Source organism: Myxine glutinosa, chromosome 8, assembly GCF_964187855.1.
Source record: "Myxine glutinosa chromosome 8, kmMyxGlut1.1, whole genome shotgun sequence".
NCBI lineage: Eukaryota > Metazoa > Chordata > Myxini > Myxiniformes > Myxinidae > Myxine > Myxine glutinosa.
Genome location: NC_136268.1, coordinates 16739784 through 16760095, shown reverse-complemented (window position 1 = coordinate 16760095; position 20312 = coordinate 16739784). Strand labels below are relative to the sequence as shown.

At 53.3% G+C, this 20312-nt stretch overlaps 1 protein-coding gene across 2 annotated transcripts in view; it reads left to right on the top strand.

Annotated features, from left to right (window-relative positions):
• Positions 1–20312, top strand: part of LOC144893225 (fibroblast growth factor 4A-like) — a 426289-nt gene that overhangs the window by 325067 nt on the left and 80910 nt on the right. For both annotated transcript variants that reach the window (XM_078782961.1, XM_078782962.1), the window contains exon 2: positions 14669–14772. In XM_078782961.1, the coding sequence (XP_078639087.1) occupies positions 14669–14772 (104 nt within the window). The remainder of the gene's footprint in view (positions 1–14668; positions 14773–20312) is intronic.

Genomic DNA, 20312 nt, shown 5'->3' with positions numbered 1-20312 from the left:
GTGTTTGTGTCCTTCCCCCTCTCTCCCCATCTTGTCTACCGCTCCCGATGTTATTTGTTATATGTGTCGGTTTGTCTTTCTGTGTGATTAATGTTTGCTCTTTCACGAGCCTCGATCTTGTATACAAAAAACAAACAAAAAAAAAGACATGGGGGGTGGGGAGGGGGCAAAATATGTATTTTTTGTTTGTTTGTTTAAAGTCTTATGATTATGTTAGTATGATTCTACATGCTGCCCTGTCGTCTAGCAACCATTGAAATAGGTTTACAATACCTTTAGTCAGTGCAGTATACTGTTTAATCTACCAGGTGAGCGCCAGGGTTATTGCCCCTATGTCTATGCAATACAGTAATGTTGGCTGATTTCCAACCAGATGAAGATGACTTGGCACTGATGATAAGGTGAAAATGATAGAGGATTTGCAAGAGCAGCAGAGCAGGATTTTAGGACACATGAGCTAATGCCCTCCAGTCCAGGTGTGGAGTCAGAATTGAGGGTTGAAAGAACCATCTCCACCTTCTCAGGTGCAAAAGACAGAGCCCAGGAGCAGTTGGATGTGCCAGGGAAGGATGGTACTGAGAGTAATGGGTTGAGGACACAAGTTTCAGAAGGAAGCAGAGAATTGAGGCATTCAGCCTTCTCGTGAGTGGAGTCGAGGGGATGGAAGGAGAGCATTCACCAGAGATGAACTTAACAAGACACCACGAGGTTTTAAAACAGAGAGTCAAGTGTAAAAGTTGTTTTTCTTGAGGTTGAACAGATGTTGTTTTCTTGCTCTCGTGGGAGTAGACACAGATTTGTTGCGGACGTTTTGGAATGAACTGAGGTTGCCTTCGATTGGATTTGCCTTCCAGGAAGAGAAAGCAAGTTGTTGCAGCACAACTGCCTCACCAGAGGATTCAGAGTACCATGGGCAGAAAGAGACGTTGGATAATTTAAGACGACATGGGTTGAATCTATGCACGAGAGAGGGCACGTTTCTGTGGAAGAATTCCCATGCTTTGTTCATATCATGAGCAGCAGATATGGGAGGACCAGTCCTGAAGAGAGATGGCAACTTGTACATCCTGCCAATCTGCTTAAATGAAATACCAGACTTGCCCGTGTTGAGGCAGCTCTCTGAGACTATCCAGAGAGATGTTAACTTTCACAAACATATGATCAGATGAACCAATTGGGGGCAGAGGAAGAGCAGGAGACATTTGCAGAAAAGTTGGTCATGACCAAGTCCAGAAGGGAGGATTTGCCATTGGGAGAAATCCAGGTTGGAAACTTTACATATTGAATCAGTCCCATGGAGTCACATAAGTCCTTTGCTAAAGTGCCATGGCTGGTGAGAGAGGTAGCAACACCCAGCCAAGTTTCATGGTGGCAATTAACATTGCCACATATGAGGAATACAGAGTTGGGATGAGTGGTTAAAAGTTTGTGCATGTTTGTGCATGTAACCTGGCAGAGAGATGTATATGGAGTCATCACTGTTGGGAGGAAGCGACAACATGCAGATGAACAACAGGTGGGAGTGGAGTGGAGTGGAAGTCGCAGCCAGATGTACCCCTGGGGAATGGGAGGTGTAATATCAGTGCATGGACAGTGAAAAATTGAGTTATCAGTGTAAAGTGCAACTCTGCAGCTGGAGCGTGGTTCAGGCCTATCGAATCGGAGGAGACAATAGCCTGGGAGAGACAATGAGGAGTCGGGGATGTCGTGTGGGAGGAAGGATTCTGCTAAACAAATGACGTCTGGTTAATCGGCAGTGGCCTGGATTGATCAGGTTAGACTCCCCGTTAGAGTGATCTCGGATGTTTGAGGTCCGCACAGTTAGAGATTTGGGGGGAGGGGGGCATTGGGATTGTGCAGGATGGGAGTGGGGGAAGTTTGCAGGGGTGGGTGAGGCTTTGCAGGGGCAAGGTGAGGCTTTGAGGGGTGGGTGAGGCTTTGCAGGGGAAAGGTGAGGCTTTGAGGGGTGGGTGAGGCTTTGCAGGGGCAAGGTGAGGCTTTGAGGGGTGGGTGAGGGTTTGCAGGGGCAAGGTGAGGCTTTGCAGGGGTGGGTGAGGCTTTGCAGGGGTGGGTGAGGCTTTGCAGGGGAATGGTGAGGCTTTGCAGGGGAAAGGTGAGGCTTTGCAGGGGAAAGGTGAGGCTTTGCAGGGGAAAGGTGAGGCTTTGCAGGGGCAAGTTGAGGCTTTGTAGGGGAAAGATGAGGATTTGCAGGGGAAAGGTGAGGATTTGCAAGGGGCAGGGTGAGGATTTGCAGGGGAAAGATGAGGCTTTGCAGGGAGGAGGGTGAGGCTTTGCAGGGGCAAGATGAGGACTTGCAGGGGAAAAGTGAGGTTTTGCAGGGGAAAGGGGAGGCTTTGCAGGGGAATGGTGAGGCTTTGCAGGGGAAAGATGAGGCTTTGCAGGGGAAAGGTGAGGCTTTGTAGGGGCAAGGTGAGGCTTTTCAGGGAAAAGGTGAGGCTTTGCAGGGGAAAGGTGAGGCTTTGCAGGGGAAGGTGAGGCTTTGCAGGGGAAGGTGAGGCTTTGCAGGGGAAAGGGGAGGCTTTGCAGGGGAAAGGGGAGGCTTTGCAGGGGAAAGGGGAGGCTTTGCAGGGGAAAGGGGAGGCTTTGCAGGGCAAAGGGGAGGCTTTGCAGGGGAAAGGGGAGGCTTTGCAGGGGAAAGGGGAGGCTTTGCAGGGGAAAGGTGAGGCTTTGCAGGGGAAAGGTGAGGCTTTGCAGGGGAAAGGTGAGGCTTTGCAGGGGAAAGGTGAGGCTTTGCAGGGGAAAGGGGAGGATTTGCAGGGGGAAAGGTGAGGATTTGCAGGGGAAAGGAGAGGATTTGCAGGGGAAGGTGAGGCTTTGCAGGGGCAAGATGAGGACTTGCAGGGGAAAAGTGAGGTTTTGCAGGGGAAAGGGGAGGCTTTGCAGGGGAATGGTGAGGCTTTGCAGGGGAAAGATGAGGCTTTGCAGGGGAAAGGTGAGGCTTTGTAGGGGCAAGGTGAGGCTTTTCAGGGAAAAAGGGGGGGGTGAGGCTTTGCAGGGGAAAGGTGAGGCTTTGCAGGGGAAAGGTGAGGATTTGCAGGGGAAAGGTGAGGATTTGCAGGGGAAAGGTGAGGATTTGCAGGGAATGGTGAGAGTTTGAGGGGTGGGTGATGCTTTGCAGGGGCAAGGTGAGGCTTTGAGGGGTGGGTGAGGCTTTGCGGGGTGGGTGAGGCTTTGAAGGGGTGGGTGAGGCTTTGAAGGGGTGGGTGAGGCTTTGCAGGGGCAAGATGAGGATTTGCAGAAGCAAGATGAGGATTTGCATGGGCAAGATGAGGCTTTGCAAGGCAAGGTGAGGCTTTGCAGGCGGGGGGGGGGGGGTGAGGCTTTGCAGGGGCATGGGGAGGCTTTGCAGGGGAAAGGTGAGGCTTTGCAGGGGAAAGGTGAGGATTTGCAGGAGCAAAGTGAGGCTTTGCAGGTGCAAGGTGAGGCTTTACAGGGGCAAGGTGAGGCTTTGCAGGGGAAAGGTGAGGTTTTGCAGGAGCAAAGTGAGGATTTGCAGGGGCAAAATGAGGCTTTGCAGGGGCAAGATGAGGCTTTGCAGGGGCAAGATGAGGTTATGCAGGGGCAAGTTGAGGCTTTGTAGGGGAAAGATGAGGATTTGCAGGGGAAAGGTGAGGATTTGCAAGGGGCAGGGTGAGGATTTGCAGGGGAAAGATGAGGCTTTGCAGGGAGGAGGGTGAGGCTTTGCAGGGGCAAGATGAGGACTTGCAGGGGAAAGGGGAGGCTTTGCAGGGGAATGGTGAGGCTTTGCAGGGGAAAGATGAGGCTTTGCAGGGGAAAGGTGAGGCTTTGTAGGGGCAAGGTGAGGCTTTTCAGGGAAAAGGTGAGGCTTTGCAGGGGAAAGGTGAGGCTTTGCAGGGGAAAGGGGAGGATTTGCAGGGGGAAAGGTGAGGCTTTGCAGGGGAAAGGGGAGGCTTTGCAGGGGAAAGGGGAGGCTTTGCAGGGGAAAGGGGAGGCTTTGCAGGGGAAAGGGGAGGCTTTGCAGGGGAAAGGGGAGGCTTTGCAGGGGAAAGGGGAGGCTTTGCAGGGGAAAGGGGAGGCTTTGCAGGGGAAAGGGGAGGCTTTGCAGGGGTGAGTGAGTGTGAACGTATGAGTGTGTGGGATGTGGGGGAAGGTTTGAGTGTGAGGGGTGAGGAGAACTTGGCTTGTGTGTGCGATATTTCAAAAACAATTGAACAGTTAGCTTTCATATTGCAGATATATATTGGTCATGACATTATCTCAACGTGATTAGATAACGGCGGTGATTGGCTCAATTGTCTTGCCATGGCAACCATGTCGGTAACTTGGCTCGTGCCCACGATATTTAAAAAACAGTTCAAGATTTAGCTTTCATATGACACAAATCTATTGTTTAGACCACCCAAAAGATGGGGGACCTAGAGTATGAGCTCCATGTTGCATTAGCATTAACATGTCAATTGAATTTGGCACAAATGACTGTCTGAAATGACAGTACAACCTAAGTGGAGCACGAAGGCGATTGGCTGAATGGTTCAAAGAAAAACAAACATGAAATGGCTATGATGGCTCTTGCTTGATGGTCCTGTGAACCTTCAATAAAATGTACGAAGCACGTTTTTCATACAATGTACAAATTGAAGGAACGTTTGTCCGTATTAGACGCTGAGCAATCTTCCTGGATCTCTCCAAAATGTAGCATTCTCTTTTGACAAATTAGCAAATGTACATATCAAATTGAAGGTAAGAATACTTTGAATCAAAGACTGATAGACAACAACAATGCCAGTATTGACATGAAACTCATTCAATTTCCTTTAAAAAAAGTACAAATTTTGGTTTGCTTTACCATCCAACACTTGGGAAATGTGTATCTACTGTTACGACCTGGCCCTTCTGTGAAGGGCTCAGGATAATGCCTATTGCTCCGAAGATCCTAATCGATGTGCTCGGGAGACCAATACGTTCCCCGTGGGCGGGTCGCGCCATATGAGCAGGCAGAAGTGACCGAGCGAAGCTACCATCCAAATGCTGACGCAATTTTACACCCTCCCAAAATTCAACACACAGTATGCCAATCGAGATATGCAATGCAAATTCAAAACAAGGGAATAAATGCAAATGCTTTACTCTAAATCAAGAAAAAAAACACAGGGTACAACACCAAGGAAAAGATAAATCATAAGGAAAAGAAATCCCACTGATATGCAGTGGCAAAGATCAAGTAATTAAAGGACAGACAGGCACCAAGACAATACAGACAAGACAATTAAACGACCCACCCGGTATCCCTAGCTAATCCCAAAGGGGAGGGAGATAGTAGCAAAATAACAAAGAAGTATTCGCCAAGATGTAAAGGAAGTGGAGGGGGAGGTTGAGGAGGGGGTAAGCGAGGAGAGGAGAGGAAGGGGAAGAGAAGAGGATGGGGGAGGGGAAGGGAATTCAGGCCTGTTTCAGATGGTGTCCTGGCTGCCTCGCCCCAACCACGTGTCCCGAGGGTGGCACCTCCCCTCCACTATTCTCTTTTCTTTTCTTTTTTCTTTTTTTTTAAATACTGAATCGAGGCTCGTGAAAGAGCTGGGGACCGCGAGGGAAAGACAGCACAGGGGGCCCCGCGAGGGAAAGACAGCACAGGGGGACCCGCGAGGGAAAGACAGCACAGAGGGACCGCGAGGGAAAGACAGCACAGTGGGACAGCGAGGGAAAGACAGTACAGTTGGGACCGCGAGGGAAAGACAGTACAGAGGGACCGCGAGGGAAAGACAGCACAGAGGGACCGCGAGGGAAAGACAGCACAGAGGGACCGCGAGGGAAAGACAGCACAGAGGGACCGCGAGGGAAAGACAGCACAGAGGGACCGCGAGGGAAAGACAGCACAGAGGGACCGTGAGGGAAAGAGAGTACAGAGGGACCGCGAGGGAAAGACAGTACAGTTGGGACCGCGAGGGAAAGACAGTACAGTTGGGACCGCGAGGGAAAGACAGTACAGAGGCGAATGGTGAGGGGGAGAGAGGACAGCGAGGGAAAGACAGTACAGTGGGACCGCGAGGGAAAGACAGCACAGGGGGACCGCGAGGGAAAGACAGCACAGAGGGACCGCGAGGGAAAGACAGCCCAGGGGGACCGCCAGGGAAAGACAGCACAAGGGCACCACGAGGGAAAGACAGCACAGAGGGACCGCAAGGGAAAGACAGCACAGGGGGACCGCGAGGGAAAGACAGCACAGAGGGACCGCGAGGGAAAGACAGCACAGAGGGACCGCGAGGGAAAGACAGCACAGAGGGACCGCGAGGGAAAGACAGCACAGAGGGACCGCGAGGGAAAGACAGCCCAGGGGGACCGCCAGGGAAAGACAGCACAAGGGCACCACGAGGGAAAGACAGCACAGAGGCGAGGGAAATACAGCACAGTGGGACCGCGAGGGAAAGACAGCACAGTGGGACCGCGAGGGAAAGACAGCACAGTGGGACCGCGAGGGAAAGACATCACAGTGGGACCGCGAGGGAAAGACAGCACAGTGGGACCGCGAGGGAAAGACAGCACAGAGGGACCGCGAGGGAAAGACAGCACAGTGGGACCGCGAGGGAAAGACAGCACAGTGGGACCACGAGGGAAAGACAGCACAGTGGGACCGCGAGGGAAAGACAGCACAGTGGGACCGCGAGGGAAAGACAGCACAGTGGTACCGCGAGGGAAAGACAGCACAAGGGCACCACGAGGGAAAGACAGCACAGAGGCGAGGGAAATACAGCACAGTGGGACCGCGAGGGAAAGACAGCACAGTGGGACCGCGAGGGAAAGACAGCACAGTGGGACCGCGAGGGAAAGACAGCACAGTGGGACCGCGAGGGAAAGACAGCACAGTGGGACCGCGAGGGAAAGACAGCACAGTGGGACCGCGAGGGAAAGACAGCACAGTGGGACCGCGAGGGAAAGACAGCACAGAGGGACCACGAGGAAAAGACAGCACAGTGGGACCGTGAGGGAAAGACAGCACAGTGGGACCGCGAGGGAAAGACAGCACAGTGGGACCGCGAGGGAAAGACAGCACAGTGGGACCGCGAGGGAAAGACAGCACAGTGGGACCGCGAGGGAAAGACAGCACAGTTGGACCGCGAGGGAAAGACAGCACAGTGGGACCGCGAGGGAAAGACAGCACAGTGGGACCGCGAGGGAAAGCCAGTACAGGGGGACCGCGAGGGAAAGACAGTACAGGGGGACCGCGAGGGAAAGACAGCACAGGGGGACCGCGAGGGAAAGACAGCACAGGGGGACCGCGAGGGAAAGACAGCACAGGGGGACCGCGAGGGAAAGACAGCACAGGGGGACCGCGAGGGAAAGACAGCACAGGGGGACCGCGAGGGAAAGACAGCACAGGGGGACCACGAGGGAAAGACAGCACAGGGGGACCACGAGGGAAAGACAGCACAGGGGGACCGCGAGGGAGGCAGCACAGGGGGACCACGAGGGAAAGACAGTACAGAGGGACCACGAGGGAAAGACAGCACAGAGGGACCGCGAGGGAAAGACAGTACAGAGGGACCGCGAGGGAAAGACAGCACAGAGGGACCGCGAGGGAGGCAGCACAGGGGGACCACGAGGGAAAGACAGTACAGAGGGACCACGAGGGAAAGACAGCACAGAGGGACCACGAGGGAAAGACAGTACAGAGGGACCGCGAGGGAAAGACAGCACAGAGGGACCGCGAGAAAAAGAGAGTCAAATGGGTGTCCTCAAACTCCACGAACGACTTGCCCAGAGCAGTTCCTGCAAGACCATGAAGCCGCACGTTGCCTCCGGCCAGCTCAGACGAAACTTGATGAGGAGCAAAAGCTTCTGCTCCCTCCCCCACTTTTCCTCACGATCCCACGTGCAATGAGAAAACCCTCCTCCACCCAAATCTCTCCTGCACCGACTGTCCCTCCAACAGGCAGCCTTCAGAGAGATTAATCAAATCCTCAAAAAGGTCACACAGGCCGTTTCTCATCAAAACTTGGTACCGTACATGCTGCATTCATTTTCGCCTTTCTCCATCGACCCGACGCATTCTTCTTCCTCCTCTTGTGCCCTTTTTTTTTTCTTCCCAGAGGTTCTTTCTCTATTCAATTATGTAGAGCTCCGGTGGGAGGGAGAAGGTCGATAAGGAAGATCTTTGTTTGTTTTTTAACAAAAGAATAAAAATGAAGTCGAAAGGAAGGAAGAAAGAAAAGTGCAAATCTGGTTTCACAGCCGGCCCGGAATTTCACGTAAAATACACCCCAAACGATCACAGCTTCTCGTCATTGCAAGCCCAGCCCCACGAGTGTTCAATCATTAAACAATCCACCCCACGAGTGTAACACAACTCAACATGAGCTATCTACTGACATTTTGCTTTCATAAAATAAATTAATGGCTTGAGTGAAAACAGTATGGCCATCTGCCATACCCCTTAAGGTGAGACACCTGTCATGGCAGAAAATTGAGTTGCATTCACCGAGCCTTTTCTATTCTCACTAAAATGAAAACATATTACTCGTACTTCCGCAACACAAACCAACACCCTACATTTATACATAGGTGGTTCAAGGTTAACTTTCACTTTATGTTGTGGGTTGTGGCAGACACATTGTCAGTGGGCAATAATTCCGCGCACCAGTGGGTGGCGCGAGCGTCCGGGCGTGGAAGCGCAGCCTCGGCCACGCCCGGAGCGAAGGCGTCACGAGGCGCAGGGTGGAACTGAGGACATGCCCCGCCTTTCGGCCGACAGGCCACGCCCGGGGGCAAGGCGTGGCCTCGGGACATATATGCGGGCTCGATAGTCGAGCCCGCCCAGTGCTTACGTGCGAGCTGGTAATAAAGCATTTCAGTTTGTACAACGCGTTGTGGCCTACCTTCTTGGCAAACGAATCGTGTGTGCACAGCACCACACTGGTGACCCCGACTGGTTCAGCCGTAGCTGACCCTTGAACGCGCCATGGCTACCAACGCTGTCGCCATCAAACTCCCGGAGTTCTGGGAAGCACAGGCCGACGTTTGGTTTGTGCAGGCCGAAGCTCAATTCCAGCTCCGGGGCATCACGGCGGACGAGACCATGTACTACCACGTGGTCGCCGCCCTCGGGCCCGGCACTGCCGCTCGCGTCGTGTCCATCCTTCGTCGCCCGCCGGGCGACCATAAGTACGCGGTGCTCAAACATCTCCTCCTCGCCACGTTCGGGCTCACGGAGGTTGAATGTGCCGACCGCCTCCTGGACCTTCCCGCCCTCGCCGAAACACGACCGTCCATTCGGATGGATTTTATGCTGTCCCTTCTTGGAGACCAGCGCCCGGATTTCCTGTTCCGAGCGCTTTTCCTCCACCAGCTACCTGTGCAGGTGCGGCTCGCGCTGGCCGGTTCGAAATTAACCAAACCCCGCGCCCTGACCGGAGAGGCCGACAATTTTTTTGCGGCCTGCGACACGCGGTCGGTGTACGGTACTGCCGTAGTGGATCCCGGTGCAGAGGCTACAGCGCCCCTTGCTTCCCTCGTAGCCGCTGCTATGCCCTGCCCACTACCGCCGCCGCCACCACCACTGCCGCCGGCACGGCCAACGCGGCAGCCACCACCGCAAACCTGGTGCTACTATCATGCCAGGTTCGGCCGCAAGGCTAGATCGTGCCGCCCGCCGTGTTCTTTTGACGGGTCGGGAAACGACCGGGCCGGCGCTCACTTGCGGCCATGAGCGTCGGCCATTCCGGCAGCCTCCTGTTCATCATGGACACCTCGTCTGGTCGTCGTTTTCTGTGCGACACGGGAGCGCAGGTAAGCGTCCTCCCTGCCTCCGCGTCCGACAAGCAAGCCGCGGGCCGGGGCCCCGCCTTGCTCGCCGCCAACGGAACACCCATCCGCACATTCGGGAAGCGTTGCCTCTCACTGCGGTTCGGAGGGCAGTGCTTCCAATGGTCTTTCGTCACCGCCAGCGTGCCAATGGCCCTGCTCGGTGCGGACTTCCTTTGTGAGCATGGGCTGTTTGTGGACGTTAAGCGTCGACGTCTCGTCCAGGCCAAAACCTTCAGCTCACTCGCTTGTTCGCTGAGTGGCTCGTTGAGCAGCTCGCTGAGTGGCTCACCGAGCAGCTTACCAAGCGGCTTGCTGAGCGGTTCTGTCCTGGCGAGGTTAGTCTGTACGCTTCCGGCAGCAGACGAGTTTACCCGCCTCCTCACCAGTTTCCCGGCACTCACACGGCCCACCTTTTCAGCGGTGGCCGTCAAACATGGGGTGGAGCACCATATCCCCACCGTCGGACCACCGGTCTACGCCCGGGCGCGCCGCCTCAACCCCACGAACCTCGCCGTGGCATAAGCAGAGTTCGCCACGCTGGAGCGGCTGGGCATCATACGGCGCTCCAACAGCGCATGGGCCTCTCCTCTGCACATTGAGCCCAAGCCCGGTGGCGGATGGCGGCCGTGCGGTGACTACCACCGGCTCAACTACGCCACCACCCCCGACCACTACCCGGTCCCGTATATTCAGGACTTTTCCACCCGGTTGGCAAACACGACCGTTTTCTCCAAGGTGGACCTCATCCGGGGCTACCACCAGGTCCCTGTACAACCGGACGATGTACCAAAGACGGCCGTCATCACCCCTTTCGGCCTCTTTGAGTTCCTGCGGATGCCTTTTGGGTTGAAAAATGCGGCCCAGGCGTTCCGGCGGCTCATGGACAGCGTCTTGCGCGACTTACCTTTCATCTACGTCTACCTGGACGACATCCTAGTCGCGAGCGCGTCCTGGGAGGAGCACCTGCTCCACCTCCGCATGCTCTTCGAACGCCTGGGCCAGCATGGCCTAATAATCAACCCCGCGAAGTGCCGTTTCGGCGTCACCGCCATCGACTTCTTGGGGCACCGCATCACCAGGCACGGGACCATCCCTTTACCGGCCAAGGTGGAGGCGGTCAGGTGTTTCCCGCACCCCCGCACGATCAAGGGGCTCCAGGATTTCCTGGGCATGGTGAATTTTTATCACCGCTTCGTGCCCCGCGTCGCCCAGCTCCTGCGCCCCCTGCACGAGGCCCTCCGGGGGAAGCCGGGCAAATGTGACATCGCCTGGACGGATCCAATGGCCGCGGTGTTTGCGGGCACAAAGCTGGCCTTGGCCAACGCCACCATGCTGGCACACCCGGCACCTGATGCATCAATCGCCCTCACCACCAACGCGTCGGACTACTCGGTGGGCGTGGTGCACGAGCAGTGGGTGAGTGGTGCTTGGCAGCCGCTGGCGTTTTTTAGCCGGCAGCTTCGCCCTCACAAAAGCCGCTACAGCACCTTCGACCGTGAGCTGCTCGGGCTGCACCTGGCGGTCCGACACTTCCACCATCTGCTCGAGGGCCGCCCGTTCACGGCTTTCGTCCATCACAAGCGCCTTGTTTTTGTGATGGCCAAGGTCGCCGAGGCATGGTCGGCCCGGCAGCAACGTCACCTCTCTGCCGCTTCCGAGTACACGACGGACATCCGTCACGTCACGGGTAAGGACAACCCGGTGGCGGATTGCCTTTCCCGGTCTGTCGCACATGCGGTCCACCTCGGGATCGACTATGCCCGGATGGCGGAGGACCAGACCGCCGACCCCGACGTCCAGGCCTTGCGGACCGCTGTCAAGGGCCTCCGAGTCACCGAGGTGCCATTCGACGTCGCGGGCACTGCCCTCTTGTGCGACGTCTCCCTCGGCCGGCCTCGCCCTATCGTGCCCGCTGGTTGGCAGCGCCCGGTTTTTGACGCCATCCACGGCCTGTCCCACCTGGGCAGGAAGGCCTCCCAGAAGCTCGTCGCGGTGAAGTTCGTCTGGCATGGCCTCAGGAAGAACGTCCGCGACTGGGCCAGGACTTGCCTCGCGTGCCAGCGCGCAAAGGTCCACCGCCACACCCAGGCCCCATTGGCCCCGTTTACGGTGCCCGAGCGTCGGTTCGACCACGTCCACGTCGACTTGGTGGGACCTCTGCCCCCCTCGCGGGGTTTCACCCACCTCCTCACCATGGTGGACCGCACCACCCGGTGGCCGAGGGCCGTGCCATTGGCGGCGACGGCTGCGGCTGACGTCGCGCAAGCCTTCATTGCCACGTGGGTTGCCCGGTTCGGTGCCCCCTCGGACATCTCATCCGACCGCGGCCCCCAGTTCACCTCGGAGCTCTGGGGAGCGGTGGCGCAAGAGCTCGGCCTCAAGCTGCACCGCACCACGGCCTACCACCCCCAGGCCAATGGCCTGTGCGAGCGCTTTCATCGCTCAATGAAGGCCGCGCTCCGGGCCAGCCTCCGCGATGGCAGCTGGGCCGACAGGCTCCCCTGGGTCCTGCTGGGCCTCAGGACGGTGCCCAAGGACGACCTGCTCGTGTCCTCGGCGGAGCTGGTCTTCGGACAACGGCTGCGGGTGCTGGGCGAATTTATCCCCGACTCCACGGCTCCTTGGTCCGCGGCGCAACAGCGCTCCACCCTGCAGGAGACCGGCAGGAGGTTCGCCCCGGTGCCGACGGCACACCACGGTTGCCCGTCCTCCCACGTCGCCCTGGAGCTTTGCACGGCGGAGTACGTTTTCGTCCGGCACGACGCCCACCGGGCACCGCTGCGGCCCCCGTATGACGGGCCCTTCCGCGTGCTGGAGACCGGGGACAAACATTTCACCACCGAATTTATTCCCGACTCCACGGCTCCTTGGTCCGCGGCGCAACAGCGCTCCACCCTGCAGGAGACCGCCAGGAGGTTCGCCCCGGTGCCGACGGCACACCACGGTTGCCCGTCGCCCCGGAGCTTCGCATGGCGGAGTATGTTTTCGTCCGGCACGACGCCCACCGGGCACCGCTGCGGCCCCCGTATGACGGGCCCTTCCGCGTGCTGGAGACCGGGGACAAACATTTCACCGTGGACATCGGCGGTACTCCAGATCGTATCTCCGTGGATCGCCTCGATCTGGACCACCCCCCGCAAGCAGCTCTGCCTCCGCGTCGAGGCTGCCCCCCGGCGGTCAGACCCCCGGCACCCCACTGCCCCACCATCCCGCTACCCCCAGCCCTGCACGCATCGCCAGAGGGCGTTTCGGCCGGGTCATCCGGCTTCCCCGCAAGCTCACCCTTCAGGTGCGTGGGAATTCTGGGGGGGCGCATGTGGTGGACACATTGTCAGTGGGCAATAACTCCGTGCACCAGTGGGTGGCCCGAGCTGCGCTTCCACGCCCGGAGCGAAGGCGTCATGAGGCGCAGGGTGGAACTGAGGACATGTCCTGCCTTTCGGCCGACCGGCCACGCCCAGGGGCAAGGCGTGGCCTCGGGACATATATGCGGGCTCGATAGTCGAGCCCGCCCAGTGCTTACGTGCGAGCTGTTAATAAAGCATTTCAGTTTGTACAACGCGTTGTGGCCTACCTTCTTGGCAAACGAATCGTGTGTGCACAGCACCACAGGGTAATGATAAATGAACGACAGATCGTTGAAAGATTGTGGACTGGTCAGAACATCTGGCAAGTCCTTTGTGAAGTGCACGTCATGGTTGCAAAAGTATTCTGTGTATTATCAAGATGGCGGTGAAAAGCACGTGATGTGCTGGAGATCATGATTTGTGAACGGAAATCGTTAAAAAAAAAAAAACTGCCATCGAAACTGCAAAGTGTCACGTCATTGGTCTTGGCAGCTCCAGTGGCAACACTTTGTCAAAATGATGTCACGATGGCGGCGGTGATGTGCCACGTTATTGGCTAGTGCCTGGGCATGAGCAAGGAACATTCAAAAGCACAGTGCATGACCGTGGGAGTCAGTGTTAAAAGGTTGATAAGACTCGTTCGTCCTCTCGCTCTTCTTGCTCTTTTCTCCTGCATTGGATCCTCTCCTCTCACCCTCTTTGAAGCCGAGTGACTCAACGTGGGGCAAATGGAGATGGTCGGAGCCGGAACGCTTGCGCTTTCTCCGGTTCAGGGCCTCAGCCTGGAGTAAGCCTGTCTTCACGGATGCCGCAGTACTGACCTGTGCCATCCTGCAGTCCTTCCCCATGCTTCGTTTGAGACCTGCCCACCCTTATCCCTCGAGACCTTGCCCAGTTTCTCCCCTTTGTGCATGAATGCGTTTTGCAGCGTCTTGGGGAAATTACTTTGTGTTAATTGCTTTTCATTTTACATGATCGTCAAGTGTATTTATTTATTCATTCATTGGTACCTGTCTGCCTTTCATCTAGGGATTTCCCATTTTCATCATCCTGTGTCTCCTTTCAATAAACTTTCATTCCTTAAGTACACACTTCGCTTGATAACCTCCATTACCTCGTGCTTGTGAAAACGTTTCGGCCCATTTAGGGTAAATCCTTGGGGGAGATAAAATGTATGAAACTTGCGTTTTAATAGACCGGATTTGGGTTCCGACGAGGGGAGGCACGATACCCGCTTGAGCGTCATTTCCTTGAATTCGCCCAATTAGCTAAGCACATTGCTTCGGCGCGGCTGGTCCACATTAGCAGACCCGTTGCCCCAACGATATCATGGTGGAAGAACTATACATATGAAATAGTCAAGTCACAAAAGGTGCAGGCTAACTTGAAGCACCCACATGGGAGGATTACACCAAGCAAAAAGAAAATGCTTTATTCATTACATGATACCATTCAATTTACTCGGAGGCATTGATGGTGACCTCTAACCCTTTTGCTATCTCTCCCTTCCCTGCTGCTTTTGGTGCACGGAACTCTTAAAGGCCTCCTGGAAATTTCTACGGTAGATCGAGGAGTCGTGAGTATTTCTGGAGTGAAAAGTGGACTCTTCTTGGCAATGAGTTCTCTGGGTAGAGCCTACTCAACGGTACGTATACAATATACATTTTCCAAACACCTTCAAAGACTTCAACGATAAAACTGCAGAATTTTCATCTCTTTTACAAGACAATTGTTTGTATCAAGTACATATTGTTAGCTTTAGCTCAGAAATACACATTGGCCTATGAAGCAATGGAGTATTAAAATGTGGGGCATCACCCTGGGTTCTGGATTAGCAGGGTGGACAGTTTAAATAATTTACTTCTAGTTGAGAATGTATTTGAAATATCTAGTTTGATAATGAAACAAGATAGAACATAATGTTATGAATTTGGGTAGAGGAATATCTAGAGCCAGGTAGATCTGAATAGGTATCATGCTTCGTCTGTCGGGATAGCGAATCTACCTGTAATACGTTCTGTGTGTTCGGCGGTTTGTCGGGTTAAGTGTATACCTGTGAACATACAAGGATGTTCATGTGTTAAATAGTTGTAGGGACGAAGATAAGACCCCTGTGTGTTAGACCTGGTGATCATAGCTGTGTCCCTTATGGCAACACATTCTTGTAGACACTTAGATAAGTCCATTAGTGCACCACAGTAAATAATTCCCCTCCACCACAATGACTTTGGAAGAAAACAGGCAGGAGGCCAGATCGGGGCACCGCCGATGGGGCCGCTGCCAGCCACACCACCAGCTGGCCTAGCAACAAGCAACATGGCAAGCAATAGCCACGCCCAGGGAACGGGTGATTGGTTGGTGCGGAAGGCGCGAACCTTCGGCCAATCAGGGAGGAAGGCGCCAAAACACGACTTAAATGGGGGTTGCCAGTTAGAGGAAGAGCGCCGGTGACGTCGGAAGGTGGGAAAGACCAAGAAGACAGTTTAAATTATTTACTTCTAGTTGAGAATGTATTTGAAATATCGAGTTTGATAATGAAACAAGATAGAACATAATTCAGGATCACATGGTCCATTATTTTGTGTGCATAAGCTGCCTACGCTTCATTAGAAACACCGTGGGGTCTTGAACATCCACCAGCAGCAACCAATACTGACAGACAATGAATGGGTCCAGCTTGAATTCCCATCCGATGGATGACAAACTCCTTCAGTGAAAAGCACTGCAAAGCCAAACACCTTGCCCGTGAAGCACCATGATGACAGTTTCTAGTAGGTTTGGGGAGCAAACCCCGACTAGCGAGCATATGTTACCCCTGAGCTATCTAGTCAACCTGGACACACATGATGTATCATATGATGGCGTGCAATTTACATACTCTTCCCATGAGGGCTCAATTGGATTTTTTTTTTTTTTGTATACAAGATCGAGGCTCGTGTAAGAGCTAACATCAATCATAAAAAAGAACAACGAACGGACACACAAAACATACAAAAAAGGGAGCGGGAGACAAGATGGGGGAGAGAGAGGGAAGCACACAAGTACAACAGCAGAAAGCAGGGACAACAGAAGATCTGTGGGAGGGAGAGGGCGTGGGGGGAGGAGGCATGAGAAGGCGGCATGGAGGCGGGGGGGGGGGGGAGTATAAAACACATGGACACTGCTGGAACTTCCAGGAAAGAAAAAAGTCGGTATTTCAAAAAAAAAGTGGATTTGGGGTGAATTAACGGTGGTAGAAGAGATCAGGGTTTTGGATGGGGGAAGATAAGAGATGGTGGTGAACAGCTGTTTTAAAGACCTGGAGGGAGGAGTGGGATTGAAGAGAGTGAGCGAGTTTATTCCAGAGGTGGGAGAAAAGAGGAATGAAGGAGTGAAGGTGAGCAGAGAGTCTTGAATTTGGCAATTTCACCAGAAGAGGGTTGCTGGCAGATCTTGTGCGACCTGTAGGAATATTTGGGGGACAGAGCACAGATAGAGCTGGGGGAGCAAGGCTGGAGAGGAGTCGGTAGAAAGGTTTCTAATGATCCATGTAAATGGAGTCATCACTGTTTGGAGGACGGGACAGAACACATATGAACAAAAGGTGGGAGCGGAAAGGCAGCCGAAGCCAGAGGTACTCCTGGGGGTGGGGTGGAGAGAGGGCAGTGCATGGAGAGTGAGGAAGAGAGTTTTTGATAAAGATAGCAACCCCACCACCAAGACGAGGCTCAGGTCTATCATACCGGAGGAGGGAGTAACCAGGAAGAGATATTAAAGAATCAGAGACATCTTGAAGGAGGAAAGTTTCCATTAAGCAGATTACATCAGGTTTGTCAGAGGCAACCTGTATGGAGAGATCAGTCAGGTTTGAGCGAAGGCCCCGGATATTTGAGGTCCATACCGTTAAGGAAGAGGGAGGGGAGCATCGGGAACATGACAGGGGAGGGGAGCGGTAGGGTTAGATGAGGGATGAGAGGGGGAGGTAGGGAGAGCTGTTGATCCTGTGTCGGAAATTGCAGAAGAGTTAGGAGATAAGGAAGGATGAGGAGGACAAAAGGTTTGATGCTGATGGGAAGAGGCACAGTGAGGTGTTGTTTGAGGAGGGTGGGCCAGAGCATAGTCGAAGGTTGGAGGAGGTGGAGGTATGTGATGGAAGGGAACGGAAGTGGAGAGGAGGCAGCTTTGAGGAGGAGGTGGTAGGGGGGAGATTTGAAGAGGAGGGGTGAGTGGGGAGGGGTGAGGAGGAGTTTTGAAGGGGAGGGGTGAGGAGGAGTTTTGAAGGGGAGAGGTGAGGGGGTGTTTGAAGGGGAGGGCTGAGGGGGGAGTTTTGAAGGGGGGGGGTAAGGGGGGAGTTTTTAAGGGGAGGGGTGAGGCGGGAGATTAAGAGGGGAGAGGTGAGGGGGGAGTTTGGGATGGGAGGGTTGAGGGGGGAGTTTAGAAAGTGGACGATTTATGAAAAACGAACATTTATTACAACTTGGGTTTATTGTGATTTTCAAGTCAGAGATCCATTTGAGAACGAGAGAGGAGGGGTGGAATGAAGGTGACTTTAGAGAATGTGGGGAGGATTGACTGTAAGAGATTGAATTTTTTTTTGAATTGGAATGATTTGAAGAGGAAATTGAAAAAAGCCTTTTAAATCGCTCTTTAAATCGAAAAAAGCCTTTCGCTCTTTCACGAGCCTCGATCTTGTATACAAAAAAAAAAAAAAAAAAAAAAGGAAAAAAAAGCATGTTGTAGTAAACCATTGAATAAAATACTGCAGGGGACAGTTTAAACATATTTAAACAAAACTGCGAAAACCAATCTGGGAAAAATCCCTGAAGTAAGGGCATGCATCAGAGAAAGGAGAAAGGTTAAATTAAATGTTAATTGAGATGTTAAATGAGATGAGGTTAAATATTAAATGAGGTTAAATGTTAAAATGTTAAATGAGGTTCAATGAGATGAAGAAAACTAGAATTGGAAGGGCGAGTTACGGTTGGAGATGGAAGGAAGAGGTTGAAGAGAAGGAGATAAAGGGGGCGGGGTGAGGAGAGAAGGAAATTATATATTTTTTGTTTGTTTGTTGTTGTTTTGTTTGTTTGTTTGTTTTTGTATATGGAACGTTAAACAAAGGATAGATTTTCGGGGAAGTTAGGGGGAGAAATGGAAATCTAAGAAATAAGCAATACAGCGAAGGAAAGAACTTAAATACACAAAACACCGCTTGGGTGAGTGAAGCCTCAAGTTAGCAGGCCGCACATGCGGTGCGAGCAGAAAACGTTTTAATTATATACAGGTTTGCGAATTGCAAACCAAGATTAACTCGAAAACACACAGAACACAAACACAATGAAATAACTAGCGGAAATTTGACAAAGACACAAATTGGAAAAAATACTTAAAATGTTGAAGCCATGCAGACGTCGAAGTCGCTTCCTTGCTCGAGGGACCGGAAACGGAAGTCTAATTTTGATTGCATCAGATGTGTTTTTTTTTTTAAAGAAAAAGGTTTCCAATGATCTTAATTGAAAGGGACAAGCGCAGTCTTGTTTCAGACATGTTTAAGTTTCAGAAATGCAATGGTCGATGGAGAAAAGTCGGGTGGAATAAAATGTATGGGTTGGAGGTGGTGAGGGGACTTGGGGATGTTGTACAATAATAAGATAATTTCATAGAAAAAACAAACATATTGTCGCGCGATTGCCCCTCAGTTAAGACCGGGGAAGCGCAGATGGAAACAAGCTTTAACTCCGTGGCGATGTTCAATGGTGGATTTGCTATACACGTGTGGGAGGAAGAAGGAAAGAGGAAGAAACGGCGAGATTTACCTGACGGTCCACGAGCATCTTCAATTATTCGGACAAGGAAACACGACAATACAAAACTAAATCCTAAATTGAGACATCCCCACACAGACTTCGGATACGAAACAATGGAATGAGTAAAAATATAAACGTGTCGTATTTGTGAATGCGAGCTTATCTCAGTCTGGCAGTGTCGGGGATCGTCTGGCTCGATTGTGTTGTCCGACGCAACTCCGGTCAGCGGGAATTAGGCCTCGTATGATCCGTTATTAGGATTAATTAGGGATGAGAGATGATGAGATTGATTGATGAGATGAGATGAGATGAGATGATTAGGGATGAGATGAGAGGAGGAATCAAAACAACCGACAATTAGGCCCCCCCGTTCGCGCTCCACCAGGCCCACGGACGCCACTGCACCCAAGCCTTGTGTCCCTGCATGATCGTTCGCGAGGTCCGTGCGTGAATGCCGGGGAAGAGAATCGTCGGCGCGCCAACGTCCTTCCAACGTCCAACGAGCGAGGGTCCAAACGGGACGAGGTCCAACACAAGAGAAGGTCCAGTGCAAGAGGGCAAAGGGAAGAGATCCAACGCAGAGGGGCAGTCCAATGCAAGAGGGAAAAAGGAAGAGCAAAGCGGACGTGAAGACAGGCATAGGCGAAGAGAGAAAATGTCGGTCAGCGAATGGTTTTACTGGCGGTCTTCTGACATCACTCTCTATCTCTCTCAATCAGTGTGTCGTTTATTGGTGGTCTTATGCGCCTTCTCACGTCACTGGCGCTTGTCCTTCAATCAGTGCGTCGCTTGTTGTGGCTCTTTTGCGCCTTCCTCACTGATTGGCAAAGGTGTCATTGGTCAGTGGCCAATCAGTCTGCTGCTTCCTTCCAGTCATATCATCTGCCCATCAAACCCTTGGTGTCAATCCATCGCGTGGTGGGCGTGGCCTCAGCCTGCCTTATACGATGTTTGCCTGCCATGGCGCCGTTGTGCGCGGCCACTTCCTGTCGGTCTTTTCGGTCAGTCATTGTGAGGGGGAGGGGAGGGGGATTGATTAATGTGTGTGCTAATGGGGCCTAGCTAATGCGTGTGATGTGCTGCCATACGGGACAAAGGGATTGATCACAGAGGTTTCACATACAATACATACTGGTGTATGTATTCACAAACAATACATACATACATACTGGTGCTCCTGCCTCACACCTAGCTCGTCTTCATGCTGTTGAAACCAAAGCATTCAAAATCATTGGAATCTCCCGTGATGAAGCTACCCCCGAGGGCCTTTCACTTACTCACCGCAGGCAGGTTGGTGGTCTTTCTGTCTTCTACCGACTCCTCTCCGGCCTTGCTCCTCCAGCTCTCTCTGGGCTCTGTCCCCCAAATATTCCTAAAGGTCACACAAGATCTGCCTGCAACC